The sequence below is a fragment of the Apteryx rowi genome, unplaced genomic scaffold (assembly GCF_003343035.1).
Source record: "Apteryx rowi isolate R43461 unplaced genomic scaffold, aptRow1 scaffold_276, whole genome shotgun sequence".
Taxonomy (NCBI): domain Eukaryota; kingdom Metazoa; phylum Chordata; class Aves; order Apterygiformes; family Apterygidae; genus Apteryx; species Apteryx rowi.
The window spans coordinates 345,469-365,642 of NW_020449152.1; the positions used below are offsets into that span (position 1 = coordinate 345,469).

The 20,174-nt window shown below is 39.5% G+C and overlaps 1 protein-coding gene across 2 annotated transcripts in view; it reads right to left on the bottom strand.

Moving 5' to 3' along the window:
• The window catches only part of PDE1C (phosphodiesterase 1C), a 372,931-nt gene that overhangs the window by 261,332 nt on the left and 91,425 nt on the right, over positions 1 to 20,174 (bottom strand). For both annotated transcript variants that reach the window (XM_026068589.1, XM_026068590.1), the window contains exon 2: positions 4,622 to 4,793. In XM_026068589.1, coding sequence (XP_025924374.1) covers positions 4,622 to 4,793 — 172 coding nt within the window. The remainder of the gene's footprint in view (positions 1 to 4,621; positions 4,794 to 20,174) is intronic.

Below are 20,174 nucleotides of genomic sequence, written 5' to 3' on the forward strand. Positions count from 1 at the left end.
CTACCAAATGGTGAGACTTTGATAACAGACAATATATATCACTGCCTAGTTCAGCATAGCCGTATGTGTATCCAACTAGGCCCCTCTGGTACAGGATGGATGGTCTTTAGCTCACTGCTGAGTGCTGAGCTGCCCACTACCCTGATCTATCACTTCAGAAACACTCCTGCTCCAACCCCCCATACACTGGATACAGGTGGATTAATCTGTGATCCACTGTTTTAGCTGTCACACACACCTGGACCAGGATGGAAGTCTGTAGGGCTTCATTGAATGCCTTGTCTCAAAGGTACATCACCATTCCTTCGCCAGAGTATGTCCCAGTCACCTCGTCCCACGGGATCTCTCCTGTCACAAGATCTAACATGGCTGTCATGTGACCCAGTGCTCCAGAAACACCACAGCAGATCATGCAGGCCAATGGACAATGTGGATCTCCAGACTCAGAATAATGTTCTTTCTCTCCTGCGCATCAAAACCAAAAGAGCCCAAGAAAAATTGTGAAGTGGTGGATGCTCCAAATTTTTACCTGGAGCAGCACTGCCCTTCTGGCTCGGTTCACTGCAGACAGCAGTCTGGGGACAAAAGCAACAGGTTCTGTTACACCCTCCTACATAAAACACTTCCACAAACTTCTGGGTGGTATTTGGAGAACAGCAGCCAAACCTATCTGCTGTTTCTCTGCTTCCCCTGGTGGAGTGCCAGACCAGAGTTTTCAAAACACTTGTTTGGGTAGTGCTGTGTGGAAGCTGTGCACAGACGCTAAATTAGGCTGTAAAGTTACTACACAATCTTCTTAAGGGTTCATTAATTAGCATTGCTAATTCTTACTGATACCAATAGCAAGCTTGGTCATTACTGGGACCTAGCAGATCAAGAAGCAAATCTAGGAACAGATCTTTGCAACCACAACCAGACTTCAGTGTCAGAAACCACTGACATCTCCAGCCAACATTCAGATCTTGGCTGCCCTGACAAAGCTGTAGGCCCCCATCTAACATTCCTGGGCATCAATCTGCAGCCACTGCCAATTGCTGTATATTACTGTACATACTGCATCCAGTTCTGGGCTCCTCAGTACAAGAGGGATGTGGCACTACTGGAGCAAGTCCAGCGAAGGGCCACAAAGATGATTAGGGGACTGGAGCATCTCTCTTATGAGGAAAGGCTGAGAGAACTGGGCCTGTTTAGCCTGGAGAAGAGAAGGCTGAGAGGAGATCTTATCAATGTGTACAAGTATCTGAAGGGAGGGTGTCGAGAGGATGGAGCCAGACTCTTTCCAGTGGTGCCCAGTGACAGGACGCGAGGCAACAGGCACAAACTGAAACACAGACACTTCCATCTGAACATGAGGAAATACTTCTTCCCTGTGAGGGTGACAGAGCACTGGAACAGGTTGCCCAGAGAGGTGGTGGAGTCTCCTTCTCTGGAGATATTCAAAACCCGCCTGGATGCAATCCTGTGCAATGTGCTCTAGGTGACCCAGCTTGAGCAGGGGGGTTGGACTAGATGATCTCCAGAGGTCCCTTCCAACCTCAACCATTCTGTGATTCTGTGATACACAGATGTTGATATACACAACTGTTCAAAAAGATGATCACAGCTCCTGTAACTGTGAACTTACATATCTGTGCAAAGATAGATATTAGACATATAAGGTTTGTCGCATAAAACACAGGCCAAGAAGCTAATCATTTCTATATGTATTCTTTTTCTGCTTGTCAAAAGGGGATAATTCACCATTCTGTATTTCCACTTTCTGTATTTTCATATACAATTCCAACTGGGGTCTCCCTGGCTTTACCAGACAAATAGAGCATATACCAGTGAGAATGGATTTCAAAATCTATATTTTAAGCACTACAGTAATATAAATAGTCAAGACACAGAAGTATTTATAACTGCTTGCTCAGTGCAATATCACAGATAACAAGATACTATGAACTCTTGCAATTCTATCTTTATAAACCTTGTTTATATCAATCTTGTGTTTGTTTCTGGTATCTTCAGAAAAGGGATTGTAAAAAAATTGTAAAACAAAACAAAGACTATCAGAAAACCTTCTAAGTATGGAGAGATTTTGTGTTATATTTACTTTGGGGGAGAGGTTGGGGGTTCTTTGTTTTGTTTTGTTTTTTACATTACAGAGGTGGATTATTACTGTAGGAAATTAAGACTGAAATGATTGAAATAACCACTTTCCTCCTTTTATGTTTAAACGTGCCTCAAGCTCACATCTAGGTGTTGAACAAAATCAAATATAGATCTCTTGCTAATTTTCTGAGCTACAGAACAATAAGCACTGCACAGTAGAAAATAGGATCTAACACCAGAGGCTGCCAACTGGGATTCATGCTGCTTGGACGTATTCACATAAAAAGAGATGCAATCACAAGGAAGTGTGACTCATTTGACACTGGAGAGACATTTTCTTTTTAACTATGCATGAAAGGGACAGCATTGCCACATACTGCTCTGACAGTGGTGAATCACAAGCAGTGAGGGAGTCGCTGCGTTTTGCGGTTTGTAGCAGTCGCGTTAGAAAATGAGGCCCAGACCTTCCCCCTGTGAAACCGGTTCGTACAAACCTGTCACTGCCCTCCGCACAGCCTGAGCTTCAGCCACCAGATTCGTAACTAGGACATGCTGGACAGGACAACTTGCGAAGAGCACTTCATTCCCCAAATAGCAATGGGGTGGCAAGATCTTCCATTAGCGTCTACTAAACAAGAAGCAGGGGAAATCCTGTCCTCGGCAGGCAGTCACTGGTGCTCAGACTCGCCAGTCAAACTCTGTCAAGGATGTGCTCAGAGATCACTGCACACAAGAGACCCTGATGAATCAAACAGGCAACCCACCGCGCCAAAGTTGCCACTGCCTCCTAAGTCCCAGTTTACACCATAATGCCAACAGGATCTCAAGCTGAATACAAATACAAGAGTGCTTTTATCTTCTAGTTTCTTTAGACAGTAATTGCCATGCACTCTCTAATTCTCAATTCTTGCGCATTGCACACAAATGCGTGCTGGGCTTCCTTTCTTTTTAAAGCCAGACAGATACAATTTACTTCACTGCAACAATTTGTTTGGATCTCATTCTATAAAAGTCCAAACAATGCCACATTGTACTGTAATTTCTATACAGATGATATACAAAGGTTCTCTAACATTTATAAAGCCATTTATAAAACATTTATAAATAACATTTACACTGCATTAAGGAAACTATTTTGCTAAATTTCATTTTCCAAATCATCAGTCTTTATTATTCTATTTACAAGCTCACTTATTCCAAGAGTCACCCCTACTCACATAATCAATTCATGCCATTTGAAATGCTGTGACATTATTTTGTCGTATAAAATGGTTGAAATGATCTTAATTATAGCAAAGTAAGGATTGCTCCTACTTAGAATTTGTTATGAGAAGTGAAAGCTGAAAAAGAGTTAGAGCTCTTGAAATAACAGATTTTAAATATCAGAAAGACAAAATGTTTAAAAGCATTAAAAATAACAGGTCACCATAAAAGGAGGATCCAGGTTCCGAAACATTTGGCCTGAATAATTTCACTAGAAATATTAAAGAATGAGAATGTGCTATAAAAGTTCAGGATTTATTTATATAGGCTGACATAAATTTACTTTGTGGCAATTTTTTTAAAATAACAAACAGTATAAACAAGATATCTGAAGCTACTACCTAAGAAAATGACTTAAATAAGTGCCTTCAAAATAATGATTATATGAAGACTGAAATAAGTTTGACAGACTGAGGTATAATCAAAATCACAGACTTTAGAACAGCGAAATTTATCCAAAGTAAAAAGCATTTTATACTTGCACATGCATGTGTTGATTATAAAAGCAGAGCATAGTTTTTCAACAAAAAATCTAAAAAAAAAACACTCAGAAAAATCAATTCTGCCACACTGTCTTTGTTTTCCCTGGGCACACCAATTTTCACATTTCTATCAAATATCCACTCTATGCATACACAGCTTCTCTACTTTACCTCACTCCTTGGAGAATATTATTTTCAAAAAGCATGCCTCAAAGAAACACCTGACAACTGTATGTTCACATGATTAAATAAATGAGAAGAAAACCCAGTAATGGCTATATCTCATACTTTACAAAAGCAGCAATCACTTGCTTACAAGCCCTGGGCCAGAATCCTTCTCCCTGACTAAAAAAATTAATGCTAGACAGTTCTCAAGACATTATATTAATAGAAAAAGGTTTAGCTGTCCCTTGCATCATTAAAGCATATCATCTGACCTAAAGAGCAAGTCTTCATCACTAAACCACTTTCAGATGAAACAATACCAACCTTCCAAGACATCTTCATATAACAAGCTGTCTCTATCAACCATTTTGACTAGCTACAGTATTTATGTCTACCCCATAATCTTTTAACAAGGCTAATTAAGTCTGAGAAATGAAAGACAACAGTCCTGTCAGTATTATTTATGGCCCTCTTTCTTCACTTCTGCTCAGTACAAAAATATGCAGCATTGCAGAATCTTTCAATATTGATTTCTCCCATCAAACTCACAGCGCAGGCGTCTATCTTAAAAAGACACCCTCTCAAGGATAAACAAAGCAAGCTCATATCTATCAGACCTGAAAGACGTTTTCACCAATGCTTCAGGACTGTCCAATGGTGGTAGTTCATCTGCCAAGATTTCCTCGGGAGGTCTGGGGTCATTGACGATGGTTGGCTTCGGCCTTTCTTTGAGATTGCTGGTCAGCCCCCCAATAATGGTGTTCCACAGGCAGTTTTGTGATTTAGATCCTGTAAAAGCAGAGAGTGAGAAGAAAAATGAATTCATAGACCTATTGTCTGGCCTCTCAGCAGCCTTTGCATCACAGCAAGATTATGTCTGAAAACTTGAAATAAAGCTCTAAGTGGAAATAGACATTAACATTCAGAAAGTCATTTTAAAACCCCAGACTCTAATGCCTCCCTTAAAAAGATCTGATTATAGAATATGAAGTTTACATGTGTCAATAACAAGCTTCCACTTCATATTATACTTAGGCTACAACTTACCATGTATTGACATGACAGTATTTTATACCAAAGAACTAACAAAAAAACCCAAAGTACTGGATCAATACAATTGATTTCCTTAGATTAATTAATGATGATTAAATAATAGATTTAAAGTATTAATAAAGGACTAGTATTAGAAAACATATTTCTTTCCTTCTGAAACATCAGCTTTTCTCAGTAGATATTCAAATGCCAAAATATTTCTATGGATGTTCTTTTTGCAGTTATTTAGAAGTGTCACTGAGTGCCTCGTGATTGTCATTCAGGGAACCCATCATCTTATCTGTAAGTCTAGCTCCACTGACAAAGTACAACTAGCACCTTTCAGTCAGATCTCCTCCCTGCCTTTGGAGAGAGAATACATGACTTACATTTCAAAGAAATTGAAAAAAAAATTGTTTCATATTTGCAAAAATGTCCAAATGGCTTCTGAATAGGTTAGGCACTTTTGAAAATCCAAGTGATATTCTCATACTGAACACCTGTGTCATATTCTAAAGCATTTCAAGAATTATAGAATATATACAAGCAAGTTATCAGATCCCAAGAAAAGCAGTTAAGTATTGAAACACTGATTATTAACTATAATAGTGCCAAGAGACTTCCCACTACAGAGGTACAGCATTGATCTTGTTGGATTTCAAAGCAGTAAGACACACCAACTCTGTTACTAGTCCTTTTCCATGGACTTTTTACTTTTATGCAAAATAAAAAAAAGTACTCTGAGAAATGGCATATTTCTAAAGTCCACAAATCATATTCATAAGGGACTATACAGGTAAGATTTTCAAATATTTCCCTAGTACTCAGACTTAATTGTGCAGCAGAGATGATTAAAAAGCAGATGATGAACCCAACATATATTGACTTATGTTGACTTTTTGTCCTATTATAAACAGAAGAATTATTTTAAGAGAAAACTGAATGGAAGACTTGCCACTCCACATCTCCTGAGAACATCATGATAAACTGCCCTACTAGCAGCAGCAATATCTGCTTCTGCAAAAAGGCACAGACTTGTTTTGCTGTCTTTTTTCTTACCATGTACTGCTTTGACACTGCCTGAATGGTGCAAAGTCCAATTAATGCAGATCAGCAAGAATCCTCATTTATCTGTTCCATTCCAAAATAATTTTCAGTTTACTTGCCCAGGAAAGGTCCCATATTCATATGCTTCTCTGTTCTTAATTGTCAACAGTCATTTAATATTCAAGAACTGTATTTACCCGGATTTACAGGTAGCCTTGACATCCTGTGCTGAGTTTTGTGCTACCATAACTAGATAAATACATGTACCAGTTAGTCTAAATCCCAGTTATGTCTACACAACGGCTACATTTCTGTAATTTCTGTAATTTCTTAGTGCATTGTCAATACATCTTTAAGCATTCAAGGAGTTTCAGTGTTATGGTAATACCACTGCTTCAATACTTTAAAGCACCACATAAATTTCCCAATATTTCTTACGTTTTATTCAAATATGTAAGCGTTTGTCTTCCTATTTAATAAGTGGGTTATAAAAGGATGCAAGAGTCTCAAATTACTTGACCCTGATCCATGCAGGCTACCCATGAGAGCCAAAATTACAGAGAGCCCCTATAATATGTTGAGAGTACTGTTTCTTTTGCTAGGAACTATGGCATACTCAGCACAGTTGGAACTAAGCGTCTAAGTCTCTGCTAAGATGAGATCAGCAAAAAAAAATAAGTTGCCATAAAGCCACAAATGCTGCACAGTAAGACAGGAGAGCATCAACACTTGGTGAAAAAGCTTCTGTGCTCTACTAGAAAAGTCATCCTCTTCTGGGAGGAAGCCGCATTCAGAGTTTTGAGGCTTTCCCTCGCAATTACTCCAAGATATCTGGTGAGCCTACCAAACTTCCACCTTCTCTTAATTTCCTCAGCTCCTCAGACTTTTCTTTCTTTTACTCCACAAGCCCTCCAGCTTGTTAGACAGCAGCAGAACACCACAGTACAGAAATCACCAAAAGATACATGCATTAGCTTACTGTTTGCTCTGCTGCTGAAAACCAACAGTGACAGGTGAGTAACTGCCACTGAAAACTATGTAATCACCTTACTCAAACACTTTTGTTTTAAAAACAGCAAAAAAATAAGCACACGCTTGTTTGAGTGCACATATTGTTCTTCTCTCTACACTACACACATACATCCAGCCCTGTTCCTCCCGTGGAGATATCCATCCTATGCAGCTTATCTCTATGATTAGACCTAGATGGTAGATCTAGATCTACTTGATTCATCTGAAGATCAACATCAGCAAATCGAACAATTGGTGAATGTTAACTAACTTCACTAGAGTGGTGAAATCTTATGTCCGCCTGTCCTAATCAGTGTTTAGTCAGCCCATTACATGCCAACAGTTACGCGTAGGTGACGTGCATTCAGCAAATGATTGTTTTTGTGTAATGGTCCTGCAAGAACAGACATCCGGCAGAAACTTCCCACTGCCTGAAAAGCTGAAAGCTGAAAGCTTTATGGACTTAAATCCCCACAGGTGCAGCCACAACTGTTCCAAGACTGATGGCACTGTATTACTTGTAGCAACATGACACAGTGAGATACCAGGCACCATAACCACTGCTAAGGGGAGTAGTACCTCTTAAATTCAAATTCTCCTAAATGAAGAGGAATTTGACATTTAAGAGTACAGGAAATTGGCTAGCCCTAGCATTAGAATGAATAACACTTAACAACTCAATTTTAATTTCAAATCACTGTGGTAAGTGTAAATATTTGCAAAAATGCTTTTCCCTCATTTTATTATACCCTGTCAAAGATGATTATAGCTGAGCTAGAGGCAAAAGCTAAAGAGACTTGGGTGTTATTTAAAAAAGCAGAAGTCTGCTTAAAGAATACGTGGTATATTTGCTCTGGTAGGTGTTCAAATACACTCTGAAACATTGCTGCCCTGCAAGTCTAGCTACCACAATAAGGATACAGACATCATTCCCATTGCCCCACTTAACAGTAACAGCAGGTTTTCCCTCTTCTTTGCTCCTGAACTAAAGGAAAAACACCTACTCTCCAGAGAGCTGTTGGATAACAGTCAGGGTGGACAAGGCTGATGTACATTTTTGTAGCCTACATTGTGTGTCTGGTTGCATGCACAGAAAGAAAGATCTATCAGGGAATTAAGGTCTGCAAAAAAATGGGTGTGATTTGCTAAGTGTTCAGTGACAGCCTAACTGTGATCCCACTGAATTCTCTAAGAGTTTACCATTGACCTCAAATAGGCGGTTGTTACAGAGCAATAGAAATCCTGCCTCTTTTGTGAGGATGATAAGGTCAGTAGTTGCCTTTATATACATTGTTCAAGCAAATGTGAAAAGCTTGATCCTAGGAGACACCCAACCTCTGGTTTGTAACTCAGATCACAAGGATAACAACAGTAATGCTCTCTGACTTCTGTCCTCAAACCCTGTAGCATTTTCTGCCATTCAGCTAGGATGTTTTTGAATGTTGATCTGTACTCCAGTGTTTGTCCAATGAAAACACGTGCGGTTGATTATAGTGCTCTCTCAGCATAAATTTGGGGCTCATCCACTTAGCTCATATTAGTACAGCACATGCCTAAGGCATTTCCCTCCTATTCATAACGCAGTTCCCATTCTAGTTTTCCTTTCCCATTCCCACAGAGTTGTGACCTTATATTGCTGATGCCCACACAGTCATCATTAGTGATACGCTCTGATATTTATGCTGGATCATGAAATCCTCAACCCGACTCCCAGATCACTAAATTAAACTCTTTACAGTGAATGTCTGGTTTATACTTCAGATTATCTCCCTTCAGCCCTATATCATTCATGGTGCTGTGGCTATCTCCAAAAAAAGCTTATCTAAATGTTCCCCTCTGCACTGCATTTCTATTACTGCCAAACAGCCTATGGCCTCAGTCTCACCTCCACACTTTAATCCCCTGCAGCACCGGGTCATATGATCAGGTGTTGCAAAGGGGTTTCTTGTGCTTTCATTTAGCTCATAGCCATCTACCAGTCTGTTCTCTTCCATTTAATGCAAGTCACCCCTAACTCTGCAAGGGGGGCTTCACCGGCTGGTTGAGAGCCAGGATAAAAACAGGAACAGGACCTAGTTATTCCTGCGTCTCAGAGCTACTCCCTATACACCATCATCTCTCTCCTCAAAAATCATGTTCTTATGAATGTCAGATTCTGCACTGAAATGCCAGCTTAGTTCCAAATGTCATGACATTATGCTTGACCTACTGGTCATATAATATTGCAGTGTGAAGTCCTCATAACCCAAATATGCAGGAATGAATGGTATTTGGACAGAATCTTCCAACCCTGTGCCTACTATTTAGCAACCATAACGGACAAAAGGCAAAGTGATAAAGAAGTTCAAAATGTTTACATTTACATTGCTCTTCTTTGTGATTTCCTTTGCTACATGCATTTTGGGGGCTGAACCAACCAGGACTGATATAGCCCCTTCCTAAACTTTACTGTCTACAACATGAAGGAAAATAAATGCTAAGTCAGGTATAAGGAATTCCAGTACATTTTTCTTTTGTTCTGCTCAATCTGTTCCATGACCCCGTAAGTCATTATATATGATAGATGTTATAGTCACACAATTTTCTTCTGCATTATATACCTTATCTACCTATGTGAGGTATAGCATGCTCAGAGTGCCATCCTGTGACTGTGTGAAACACTGCACTGTAGATGTAAATTCTTTGGATATTTTGATCTGCACCACCCAGGATGATGGCAAATGCTCTCTTTTAACGATGACAAGGGGACTTTTCACTGCTAAGCGGTAATGGAGCATCATGAAACAGCATGTATTATGAAGAGGACTTCCCATCTTTCTCCTCCTTCCTACATATTGTCACATGTGTTTTTAATGATCCATTCATGCTGAGCTGGTGCTACACTACCAGATGCATCCCTTTGTTTACTTCAAACCTAGAGCACCTTTATTTCAAACCCCAAGCCACATCTTTAATTCCCAACCTTACTGCATGAAGCAAAAGGTGATGGAGGAACTACCAGCATGTTTTAAATACACTCTTAGTATGCTGTTTTTAAGACTTGACCCAAATCTCTTTGTGGTCTCTGTAGTCAACTTTAACTGGCTTTGTGGTGCATGTATTTTTGTAACTTCTTATGCTTGAAACAAGAGTATAGTCACAAAGCCTTACATTTTTTGAAATTTGCATCAACTCTATTCTGTTAGACTGAATCCATACGAGACATTTCCAACTAAGTCCTATGGTTCCTCAGTTCTGGATTGTAAATGAACTGGTACGACAGGGCTGAGAGGAATATGAGTTTAAAAGACTTATTAAATGTGTTTGTTTCTACAGTAGAAGTAGAAATCAAGCAGTTAAAATAAAAAACTCTACTTACGGGCAAATCGTGAAAGTGGTCGTGCATTTTTGTCACCTGTCTCATTTGCCACTGAAAAGAGAAAATACAGAGAAATAAAAGCATTAAATCTACATGTTATATTGTATAAGATTAATGATAATACCAATTCTCATGCATATAAAGGAAAAAAGTAATAGCATTTAGATATATTTTTTATATATGCATATATAAAAAATATTTAATTTTTCTATATACACACACAGGTGTAATACTTTTTTAAATGCCACCAAATGTATTACTTTGAATGTTTGCATGTCTGTCCAGTTCGGCTTTCAGAGTTAGCAGGGCATGCTATAGGCACACACAAACATTATCTTGTCCCACATTATAAATGAATCATATAATTGCCCAACATTTAAGAATTAGCCATTAATCGTACACAGCAATATATGATCATAGTCATCCTTGCTAATCCTGTTTTCTATTGTACTTTGTTTTCCAAGTCCTAAATAAAATGTCACTTTTTCCCCACTGTTATTAATGACTCTGGTAAGAAAAAAGTAAGATTTTTGTTCCTAGATAAGGAAATACTTTATGATCCTCTAGGCTCATTTTAAAAAACAATTAAATAACATTTCAGAATCTGCGCAGAGGAATCCTGTGGCATTGGAACTGTATATAGATATTACCTAGATTAGAAACAAACACATACAAATCCTGCATTTTTCTGCCTCAGATTCACACTGGCTTAACTCCCCTCATTTATGTGACACAGCAGGTACACAGTTAGTCAAGAGCATAAATGGTTCTCTTTGGGGTTCTCACTTTATTAAACTACAGAAAGAGAAGGGAGTTATCAAGGAGATGAATTACCAGCTAACAGTGACTTTTTTTTTTATAGCTAGAAAAATCATGAGGAATGGCACTGACGGGCAAAATAGGTAAGAGAACATACTGTGAGTGCACACAGAAACCTTACCAATTCTTTGTTTTCTTTAAAAAAAGCTATTTTCTAGAGACAAGAACAGGCAAGCTGAGACACCACACAAAAGAAATAAGGTTTATTGGTTCCTATAAAGACAATGTCCTCTGAACACTAATGGATTTTTTGAAGCCAGAAAAGGCTTCTGAGGAATTTTAATTCTTCTAACAAGTCTTACGGTGTCACTCTAAGTTTGGTTTTGTTTTTAAGACTCATATCCAGTGTCATTTCAGATTTCCCTACTTACTCTCCAATCTTTACATGTTGATTAAGGTGGCACTAGCACTCATTATTTTAGTGAGCAGAGTCGCTGCATCATTTTGCTTGCATTAGCCAGTAGATGGGGCCCTTAAAACACACCGCTTTCCCAAGGTGCTGTGACACTTCTGTGCTGGAAGCACAGGCCAAGCAAGAGAGAGATTTTCTTTAGCTCCGGTGGGCTCAGCAGACAGACTGCAAAAGCCCTTTTGCAGCAGCCAGCCAGCTAGACTGGGAAACTCAGCTTTTAGGGGTGCAGTCACACAGATCCTCTTTCAAGACAGAACACAAAAAGCCTTAAAAGGATTAAAAAGATCCTTTAAAAACAAAAAACCCCATGTAATTCCAACACTTTATAACGGATTCAACCAAGTAGCTCATTTGCTCGAGGTGCCTTGCATTTCCCCTTGGCCCATCCTAAAATATGGCCCTGCTGCTTCTCTGCCAGAGCTTGGGGAACTCACTGGGCCAGCAGGCGCAGCAGCCCTGAGGTCTCCCAGGTCTGCCTGGATGCCCTTCCCTCTCCTGAGCCCTTCCCAAACACTTGCAGCACAAACCCCGGCCAAACAAGCTCTCCTGGGACACTGCTTAACAGCTCCCCTCAGTCCCAGGGTGCAGTGACCAGACAGAGTTAACCAGGTTTGGAGTAGTTTCAGCATCAAATTTGGTTCTGCTGGAGGTGACGGCACAGTGAAGGAGAGGCGGCAGCATCCTCAACGCAGCAGGAATCAAAAGAGCTGGAGCAAGTGAGATAAAGAACCGTGCCAATTTTTGCAGCAACAAAATGTTTGGAAAACACTACTCTAGCCAAATGTAAATGTCAGGTAGCCACAGTGGCCAGCCCATAGCAGCCACACTTTGTCTTTCACACAGTGCTGCCACCTTACTCTAAGCAGGCTGAGAGATTGCCTGGAGGACTAGTCCCTTCTGGGGTCTCAGGCATCTATCTGATCACAGCAGAGCCTGGGCAGCTTCATAACATGCACTGATGTCTAAGTTTGGGCATTAAGTGAACTGTTAGGTCAATGAGGAATGTGCCTGCTCAGGGCCTTTTAATGTGCTAGTCTCCCCTTTAGAGTATTTCCTCTGCACTGGTAGCAGATGACACACTCTGGTCACCAGGGGCTTGAGGTGCACACAAGGTCTCAGCTTTATTCCATCCTCCAGCTGGATGCAGCAACAAGAGCATGGGAGTGCTCCACCTAACATCTGTGTTTGGGAAGCTCAGCTCCCAGAGTCACAGCATCCAACACAACAGGTGTCATTAATCCCTTTTAAAAAAGATTTTCCGGTTCCATGATGCGTATGTTTTCAGTTGTCAGTGCTTTCCAAACATCAGGTTGTGTAATATACAGAATAATGCCCTTCCATCTGGCATACAGTCATCCAGAGCAAAGGTGGAGGTGAAAGAGCAAAGCAATGAGCAGGGTGAGAAGCCCTGTGGGTGTTGATACTGCATTACTAATGAGATTTCTGCTACACGTGAGCTAATTACTGCCTAGGAATTGTACGGGACCTATGAGTCCATAGGTGAGAACTCATATTTGTTTAGTTCCTCATTTAAAAAGGGAAGAATTCAGAGGCAAAGAGTGAAGAGGATTTCTGCACTTGTTTTGTGTGAATATCTTAGAGGATTTTACTTGATGCACTTCTTATTGTGGAAATTTCACTTATATTTCCTACACTTGTCCTGTAAGTTCTTCATGTCCCCAGAGAATCCAATAGACCTATGCAGGTGACACATGTAAATGAGAAAAGATTGCTTTTCTCCAAAAGGCTTGAAATAGTCTTCACACTTTAATTAAGTTTATTAACAGCAATAAGCTTTTGGCAGAAAGCAGGTATTAATTAATGGAATTGGAGAAAGATGTTGAGTCTCTGAGAAAGCAAGTCGCAACCCACAAAGGACACTTGAAGATTTCCTATGCCCATACTGCCACTGTCTCTTTGGATGTCTTTATTCTTCGGCCACTGCCTATACTACTATGTTGTAGTCTAGGCTGATTTTGATCTCTGATTAGATGAGACTATCAACATAAAAACTTCAGAAATATTTACTTCATGCTTCTAAGTGGATAGGACCTTCTTCAGTTCCTATCCAAAGACCTTTTTTTGTACTAAACCACGCACACTAGAAATTATTTTCCATTCTAACCTGGAAGCAACTAAATCTCAATGAGGGTTATAGCAATGTGTAGATATTTTGTAAGCAATTAATATTCCTTCAGAAAGAGAGCTGTGAGAGGCAGGAAACAGTCTGTAATTACACTATTAGAGTGAAACATTTCTATGCTATCTGTGGTCACTTGTCCAAGTAGACAATGAAATACCAAGGCTTAGCCAAATTTCTTACATTTCAGAAGTCCTATGTCATATTATAACTGCCTGGGAATCTCAAAAACTTTTAATTGCAGTTATAGAAATATCTTTATGGGTGCAATCAATTCTTTGATTAATGTGGATTACTCATATGTGAGAGTTCATCATCTGTCAACTTAGAGTCTTGGGCAGTTTTCACTTTTTAATGTTTGTCCTGTTGAACAATTTCCCACAGCTTGCCACCTTTTTGTATAGAAGGTATCAATTTCACCAGTACACCCCCTCAGCTACTTTAGCTTTCAAAGTTTCTTTGGCAAATTTCTAGTACAATGCAAAGAAATACCACTTTGTAGTAATGACTCACCAAGACTGACAGACTTAGACAATAGCACATCTTCTATATTTTGCCATTAAACAGGTGAGAAGTTGAAAAAAAAGTCAGATTTTTTTTACCCACCAGTAAACACATTCTTTCAAAGAGACTCTTTAATCAGCCAAAGGTCAGATGAGTTTAATTAAATATTTCATACTTCAAAGCAGCCATGCTGCTACTAAATTTCTCATAGTTTTAGGAAAAGGTAAAGTACATTAGAAAGGTGAGAACACAGACATGAAGGTAAATGTATATTGAACATAAAGTCTGAATAAACTCTGCTGAGATTTTTCATTTTTCCACAGCTGCATACTTTGTATAGCATCCCTGTAAGAACCTCTGGATTGCCCTAGACAGACATGTAACATTTCATCTCCTGATAATAATTTCCTTTAATACTGACAGGAAGACAGTCTGGTGACTGCTGAGATAACTGTATCTAGCTACTTTATACGGACAAAGTAGGAACATTCCTGGAAAGTCCAGGTTTTTACTATAGGACTATAAAGTCATTAAGTGTTTCATAAAGTTACCAAGCTCTTTCTTAAAAGCAACTTGGGTTTTTTTTGCTCACCCATTTTATATTACAAGACTTTGCCAGAACCTGATTGCTATGTGGGTTACGACCTTTCTTTTAATTTCCAGCATAAGCTTATTCACAGTCAGTTTGTACTGATTTGCTCTTGCACCAGCAATCTCTTTAGAACTGAAAATTTTCTTTTTTCTCGTGCTTGATCCTCTGAATTATTTACAAAAAGCCCCAATTTCTCCCTTCAAACATTCCCTTTTGTGGACTAAAACCACCATGGTCTTCTAGTTTCCTCTTACATAAGAGGGATGTTCATACCCCCCACACCTTTACTGAACTTCTTCAGTGTCAATTCATTTTCTTATAAGTACTGTATGCAAACATTCAACAGGAGGCCTTATTTTGTCTGCTACACTGGCCTAACTATTTCCCTCTCTCTACTGGACATATTTTTCTTGATTAGTCCCAGGGTCTTCACAGCTGTCACACCTTAGTTATTCTGTGACCTGTTGCAATACCTCCTTCATATCAAATTAACAGACTCTCAGATCATAGTAGAAATTTTTGTTATTAAGTCACCTTCTGTTTGATCTTTCACTCTGTACTATTGAAATGCATCCCCTTCTATTAGTCTAACGCTCTAAGTCATCCGGATCCTACTGCTAGATATTCAGATCCTCCTCTGTCCTGGCAATGCTTTGTGCCATTAGCAGCATTTATCAGCACTCTCTTGTTTTCTGTCACAGTCATTAACAAAAATATTAAACAAAATCAATGACACACAAAGATCAGAAACACCAATAATACAAAAAGAAGGCTATTCCAGGGAGTTTATGACCCATTTAGAAGCTGCAATTCCTGATAAGAAAACCTCCACTTGTGGAATATTGAGTCCAATAATGAGATCATAAAAATCTCATACCATACAAATAATGCCGTATGCAGTGGCCAAATAGAAAATCCTGCTTGTGAGAGTTTATATCCAACACCACACTACTTCCAAGCACACGAACCATTCAGCCAGTAGGCACATGATTGAGCCAGAGCATATTCAGAACCCTTTGGCATTGGGTGCCCAAAGAGTCTTCTGCAGAACAGCGTTGAATCCTGGTGCCACACAGGAAATGCCAGCCACCTAATATGATTTGCATTGCTTATGCTGTAAACAGCAACAGCACAGGCAGTAAAACCACATCCTCCAAATCATGTCAGTAGGGTCACAAAGCTATTAGAATATGCAGCATTCTAGAGTTTTGCTGATCAAAAAAATACTGGATTTTGGATGACTTAACTGTCTCTCTGGACTAAAGTTTCTACTTAGTTACCACAATTAAGTAATAAATAAATTATACAGATAGAAAAGGCACACTATATGCCTCTTGGATTTAACTTCTGAAGATCACAAAACACTTTCTAAAGATGAGGTACTTTTCCAAATACTGATGCAAGGCAAGAAACTGTAATTCTCATTTACAGCTAATAACCAAGAGGCGTACTTTACCCAGTATTTCCCGAAATAACTTCTAATGAATTTTTGTTGATACTGTCTGCCTGGCAACTTCAACGTACGCCAAACATTGTCCTTCTTCAACAACTGAGAGGAATGCCGTATGTAACTGATGAACCAATCAGGTTATGAAAGGATCTTGTACTGTAGATTAATTATATCTGTGTTAGGAAACCTGCTTCTATGGTGGAAAACACTTTGTTCCCTCAGGTAACTTGAGAAGGTTGCTGTCTGTCTCTGAGGGCACCCTCATTCCAGGCACAGATTTCAGAGCTTCCGCAGTACACTGACAACCACAGAAATGTTTTCAAAAGTGCAAGTCAGGGTGTACGCAGGGGAACTGTAACAGAGAAACTAGTGCAAAATATCTGGATGAAAACAAGAAAAACTACTCAATACACTACTGAGCATCAGCCAGTTCATGCTCTGTAAAATCAGTTAGATTTTATTTATAGGCAGAGATGCAGGCACTGAACTTGCAGAGTGTGGCCCTGTTAGCACCCAAAGGCCAGAGGGCTCAGATGCTGGGCTTTGGAGATGAAGGAAAATAGCAGCAAATGCCAGCAACTGGCTTCTGAACCACTCCCTGCACCAAGGCCCATGTTAAACATCTTCCTTACCTGGAAATTGAGAAGCAGTCATATTTAATCTATTCAGGCTATTACCATACAGACAGACTATCTCCAAGCTTACAGAGCAAATAGATCTGATCTTAAAAACCCCAGGTTTCTTCCATTTCCAACCTCTGCCATGCCAGTCTTCAGAATACAAAGAGAACAGCATCCTTGTTTCCCTGGAGATATATACATATGCCAATATATGCATATGCCTCTGGCACACCCAGGCACCAGCACCCTGTGGTAGGCCCATAATTGCCTGCTAAGAGTTTGAAAATGGCTGCCTGAAAAGTTGTGAAACAGGAGGTGATGGAAGAGGAATGGTGGTAAAGCTACAATAGCTTTTAGCTTCCCATGAATGTCCCTTTTTCTATTTGGAAATGTCCAGACTGATTTTCTGCACTTAGGTCAGATTTCTTACTTCTGATAGCTCCAACAGATATCCTGTTGTGGCAAACCTACTTATATCTCTCTCTTGAAGGTAACTGTGCATCTGGAAAGCTTGGTCTTGGTCATATATTTCTGTGCAGCAAATCTAAGACAGGTGGATGGAAGTTGTAAGCCATGGGATTTTCAGAACAGGATTCTGCCCATGAAGGCTACTGTGAATTCTAGCTCACTTCCATTATCTAACTCATCTTATGAACAATGCCACTGTGAATAGCACCCAGACATACAAAAGGTGGTATCAGATGCAGTAGCAAGACATTTTTCTGGCTGACGTACCCTTGCCACCAGCTATCTGCTGTCTTTGAGCTTCTTCATCACCTCCTCCATTGCTCGCCCTGCTCCCCTAAACCTGTAGCACTTACATGGAAATATAGTCACAGCCCACTGTGTCCAGGCACATTTGCCTCTCTCTGACACTCCATCTCTTACACTTTCTGGCTATCCTTCACATAGAAAAAGAGCCAGGTACATTGCTGCATAGCCGAGAGGCCATCCTCCCCAGTTGGAAGCAAGGATGAAGAACAATATCAAACATTTGTACTGCTTCTTATATTACTTCATAAGAAACTGTTTCATAGGACAACCAGTTGCCTCAATGTGACTAGAGCAGTCCTTGAATACAGAGGAAATCCAAGTGAAAATCTGCTGGAGCCTCTTACCTCAGTACTCCCACTGAGGCACCCATTTTCCTTCCCCTCCACCTCTCCAGTGAGTCTAGAGAAGTTATCTATTCCTAGGGACACAGCGGAAGAATGGTCCTGGCCTTGATCATCTAATCCAAGGGGCCATCAGTCACATGGCTCTAAAAAACAACAACCTGATCACTCTGCACTTCTGGCCACTATCTGAGACAGCCCACTGGACTGTGCGCGCCTTAGTCTGGCTCGGTTCAGTAATTCTGTTTCTAAATACTGTCAAATGTAGTTATTGCATGTCACTGATTGCGATGTGGTTGCATGCAGTCCTATCACACTGCAACTAATCTCCTTGTGCAGGTAAGCCCTAAAAGTGACGTTGACTCCAGCATGAACATCCCTGATTTCAAGTCCTTTTTGAGTTAGCAAAAATATTCTATTTTCCTCAGTGACACTGGGTCAAGTCCCAAGGAAGAAGCACACAGATAACTGAACCAAGCTCACAATTTGAGGCATTTAATTCAAACAAATTGAAATGAATCAAGTTAGAGTATATTGACAGCTGCATGTGTACCCTTGTGACACCGCTAAATCACTGTATGTTATATAGCTCTAGATAACAGGATGATCTCTAAATGAAAGCACAAATTTCAAGTGACTCATAGTAGAGGTGTTAAATTAAGAATGCGAGCTGAGAAGAAGAAGCAGATCTTCCCCACTATGTTTTTTGGAATTTGACAAAGTAAATTAAGGATGCCTTGTCCAATTGCACAGGAGTTTAGTAGTTGGATTCCAGAAAGGTGCTTTGGCAGTCAAAGAAGCTGCACTGCAGGTAAAGGTGATTAGAAAAGAAGTAAGGGTTTGAGGGAGATTTGTGAAGGGGCCTAAAAAATATTTTTTAAAGTAAGTCTGTGGATTTTTACCACAGAGAACACTGATTTTTGTTTGAAAACAAAGGCTCTTTCAGCCTGGGGACCTTTCAGTTTTACAATGGAAACTTAGTGTTTCCCAGAGTAAACCAGGAATAAACTCCACTTGTACAAACTAAGTCAAAAACCCAACTTCCTAGTTTAAAATGCTTTTAAGAAAAATGTACAATCAGCCCTCAACTGTGCAATGCAATTAGTCCCTATATTAATCCTAGATATCCCTATATTAATCTTAGATAAATACCAGTTCACAAGGAAGCTATCTATTCGGATTGTCTGATTTATAATATTTCACCTGGGATGTGAGGCTCAGATTGAATCCTGTCCTATCATCACCTGTAAGACACTTGTTTTACCCATGCTTTTATGCTTCATAAAATGAGCTCGCATAAGTGTAACCAACTCCAAGTCAGTATCAATTCTTTGGATAAAAATAACCCACTGTGATGTCTGAGTAATCATATATAAATTATACCACCACTTACATAGAGTTCTGTAATAATATTCATCCAGTGGTTCGGATACAATATACCTCTTTCATGTAACAGTTAATGTTATTACTCTTTGTTAAGTAAAAAACATAGATCAGTGCATTTTTCCAGGGGGAAATATTTTAAAGACAATTAGCGTAAATAAAAAGGCAAAAAGTCTGAAAGTCTCAAGGGAGTTTCAAAAGCCCTGCTTTACAGGAGGGTTTTCTTCCACTCTTAGTTAAGTCAACCAGAAGGAAGATCCAAATAGAGCTGGATTAATTCTTTCTCCCACCTTACTCTGACTATTCACCAAGATGCAGTGCTTAGCATTGTTACTCAAGAGTTTCCACTGAGATCAGATCAGCTGTCAGCTGCCATAATTATTTATAAACTTAGCTCCCAGTCTCTCCTGTCATTTCCACATCCACTTTTCCCTTCATAATAACTTATGAATCATAAGCAGAAATCACTCTCCAGTCCATTAACTAAACACAGCATAGGCAGATAGAAAAATTTTTAGAAGTACGCAGATGGCTGTATCATTAAGTCTACCTTGATATTAGAGGGATCAGTATTGTAAAAATATCTAAAATTATTTAGGATATATTCATGTTGCATTTAATAGTATTTTCATTCCAATACATGCATTATGAAACAATGATATAGTAGGAGACTACCAGCAAGTAATC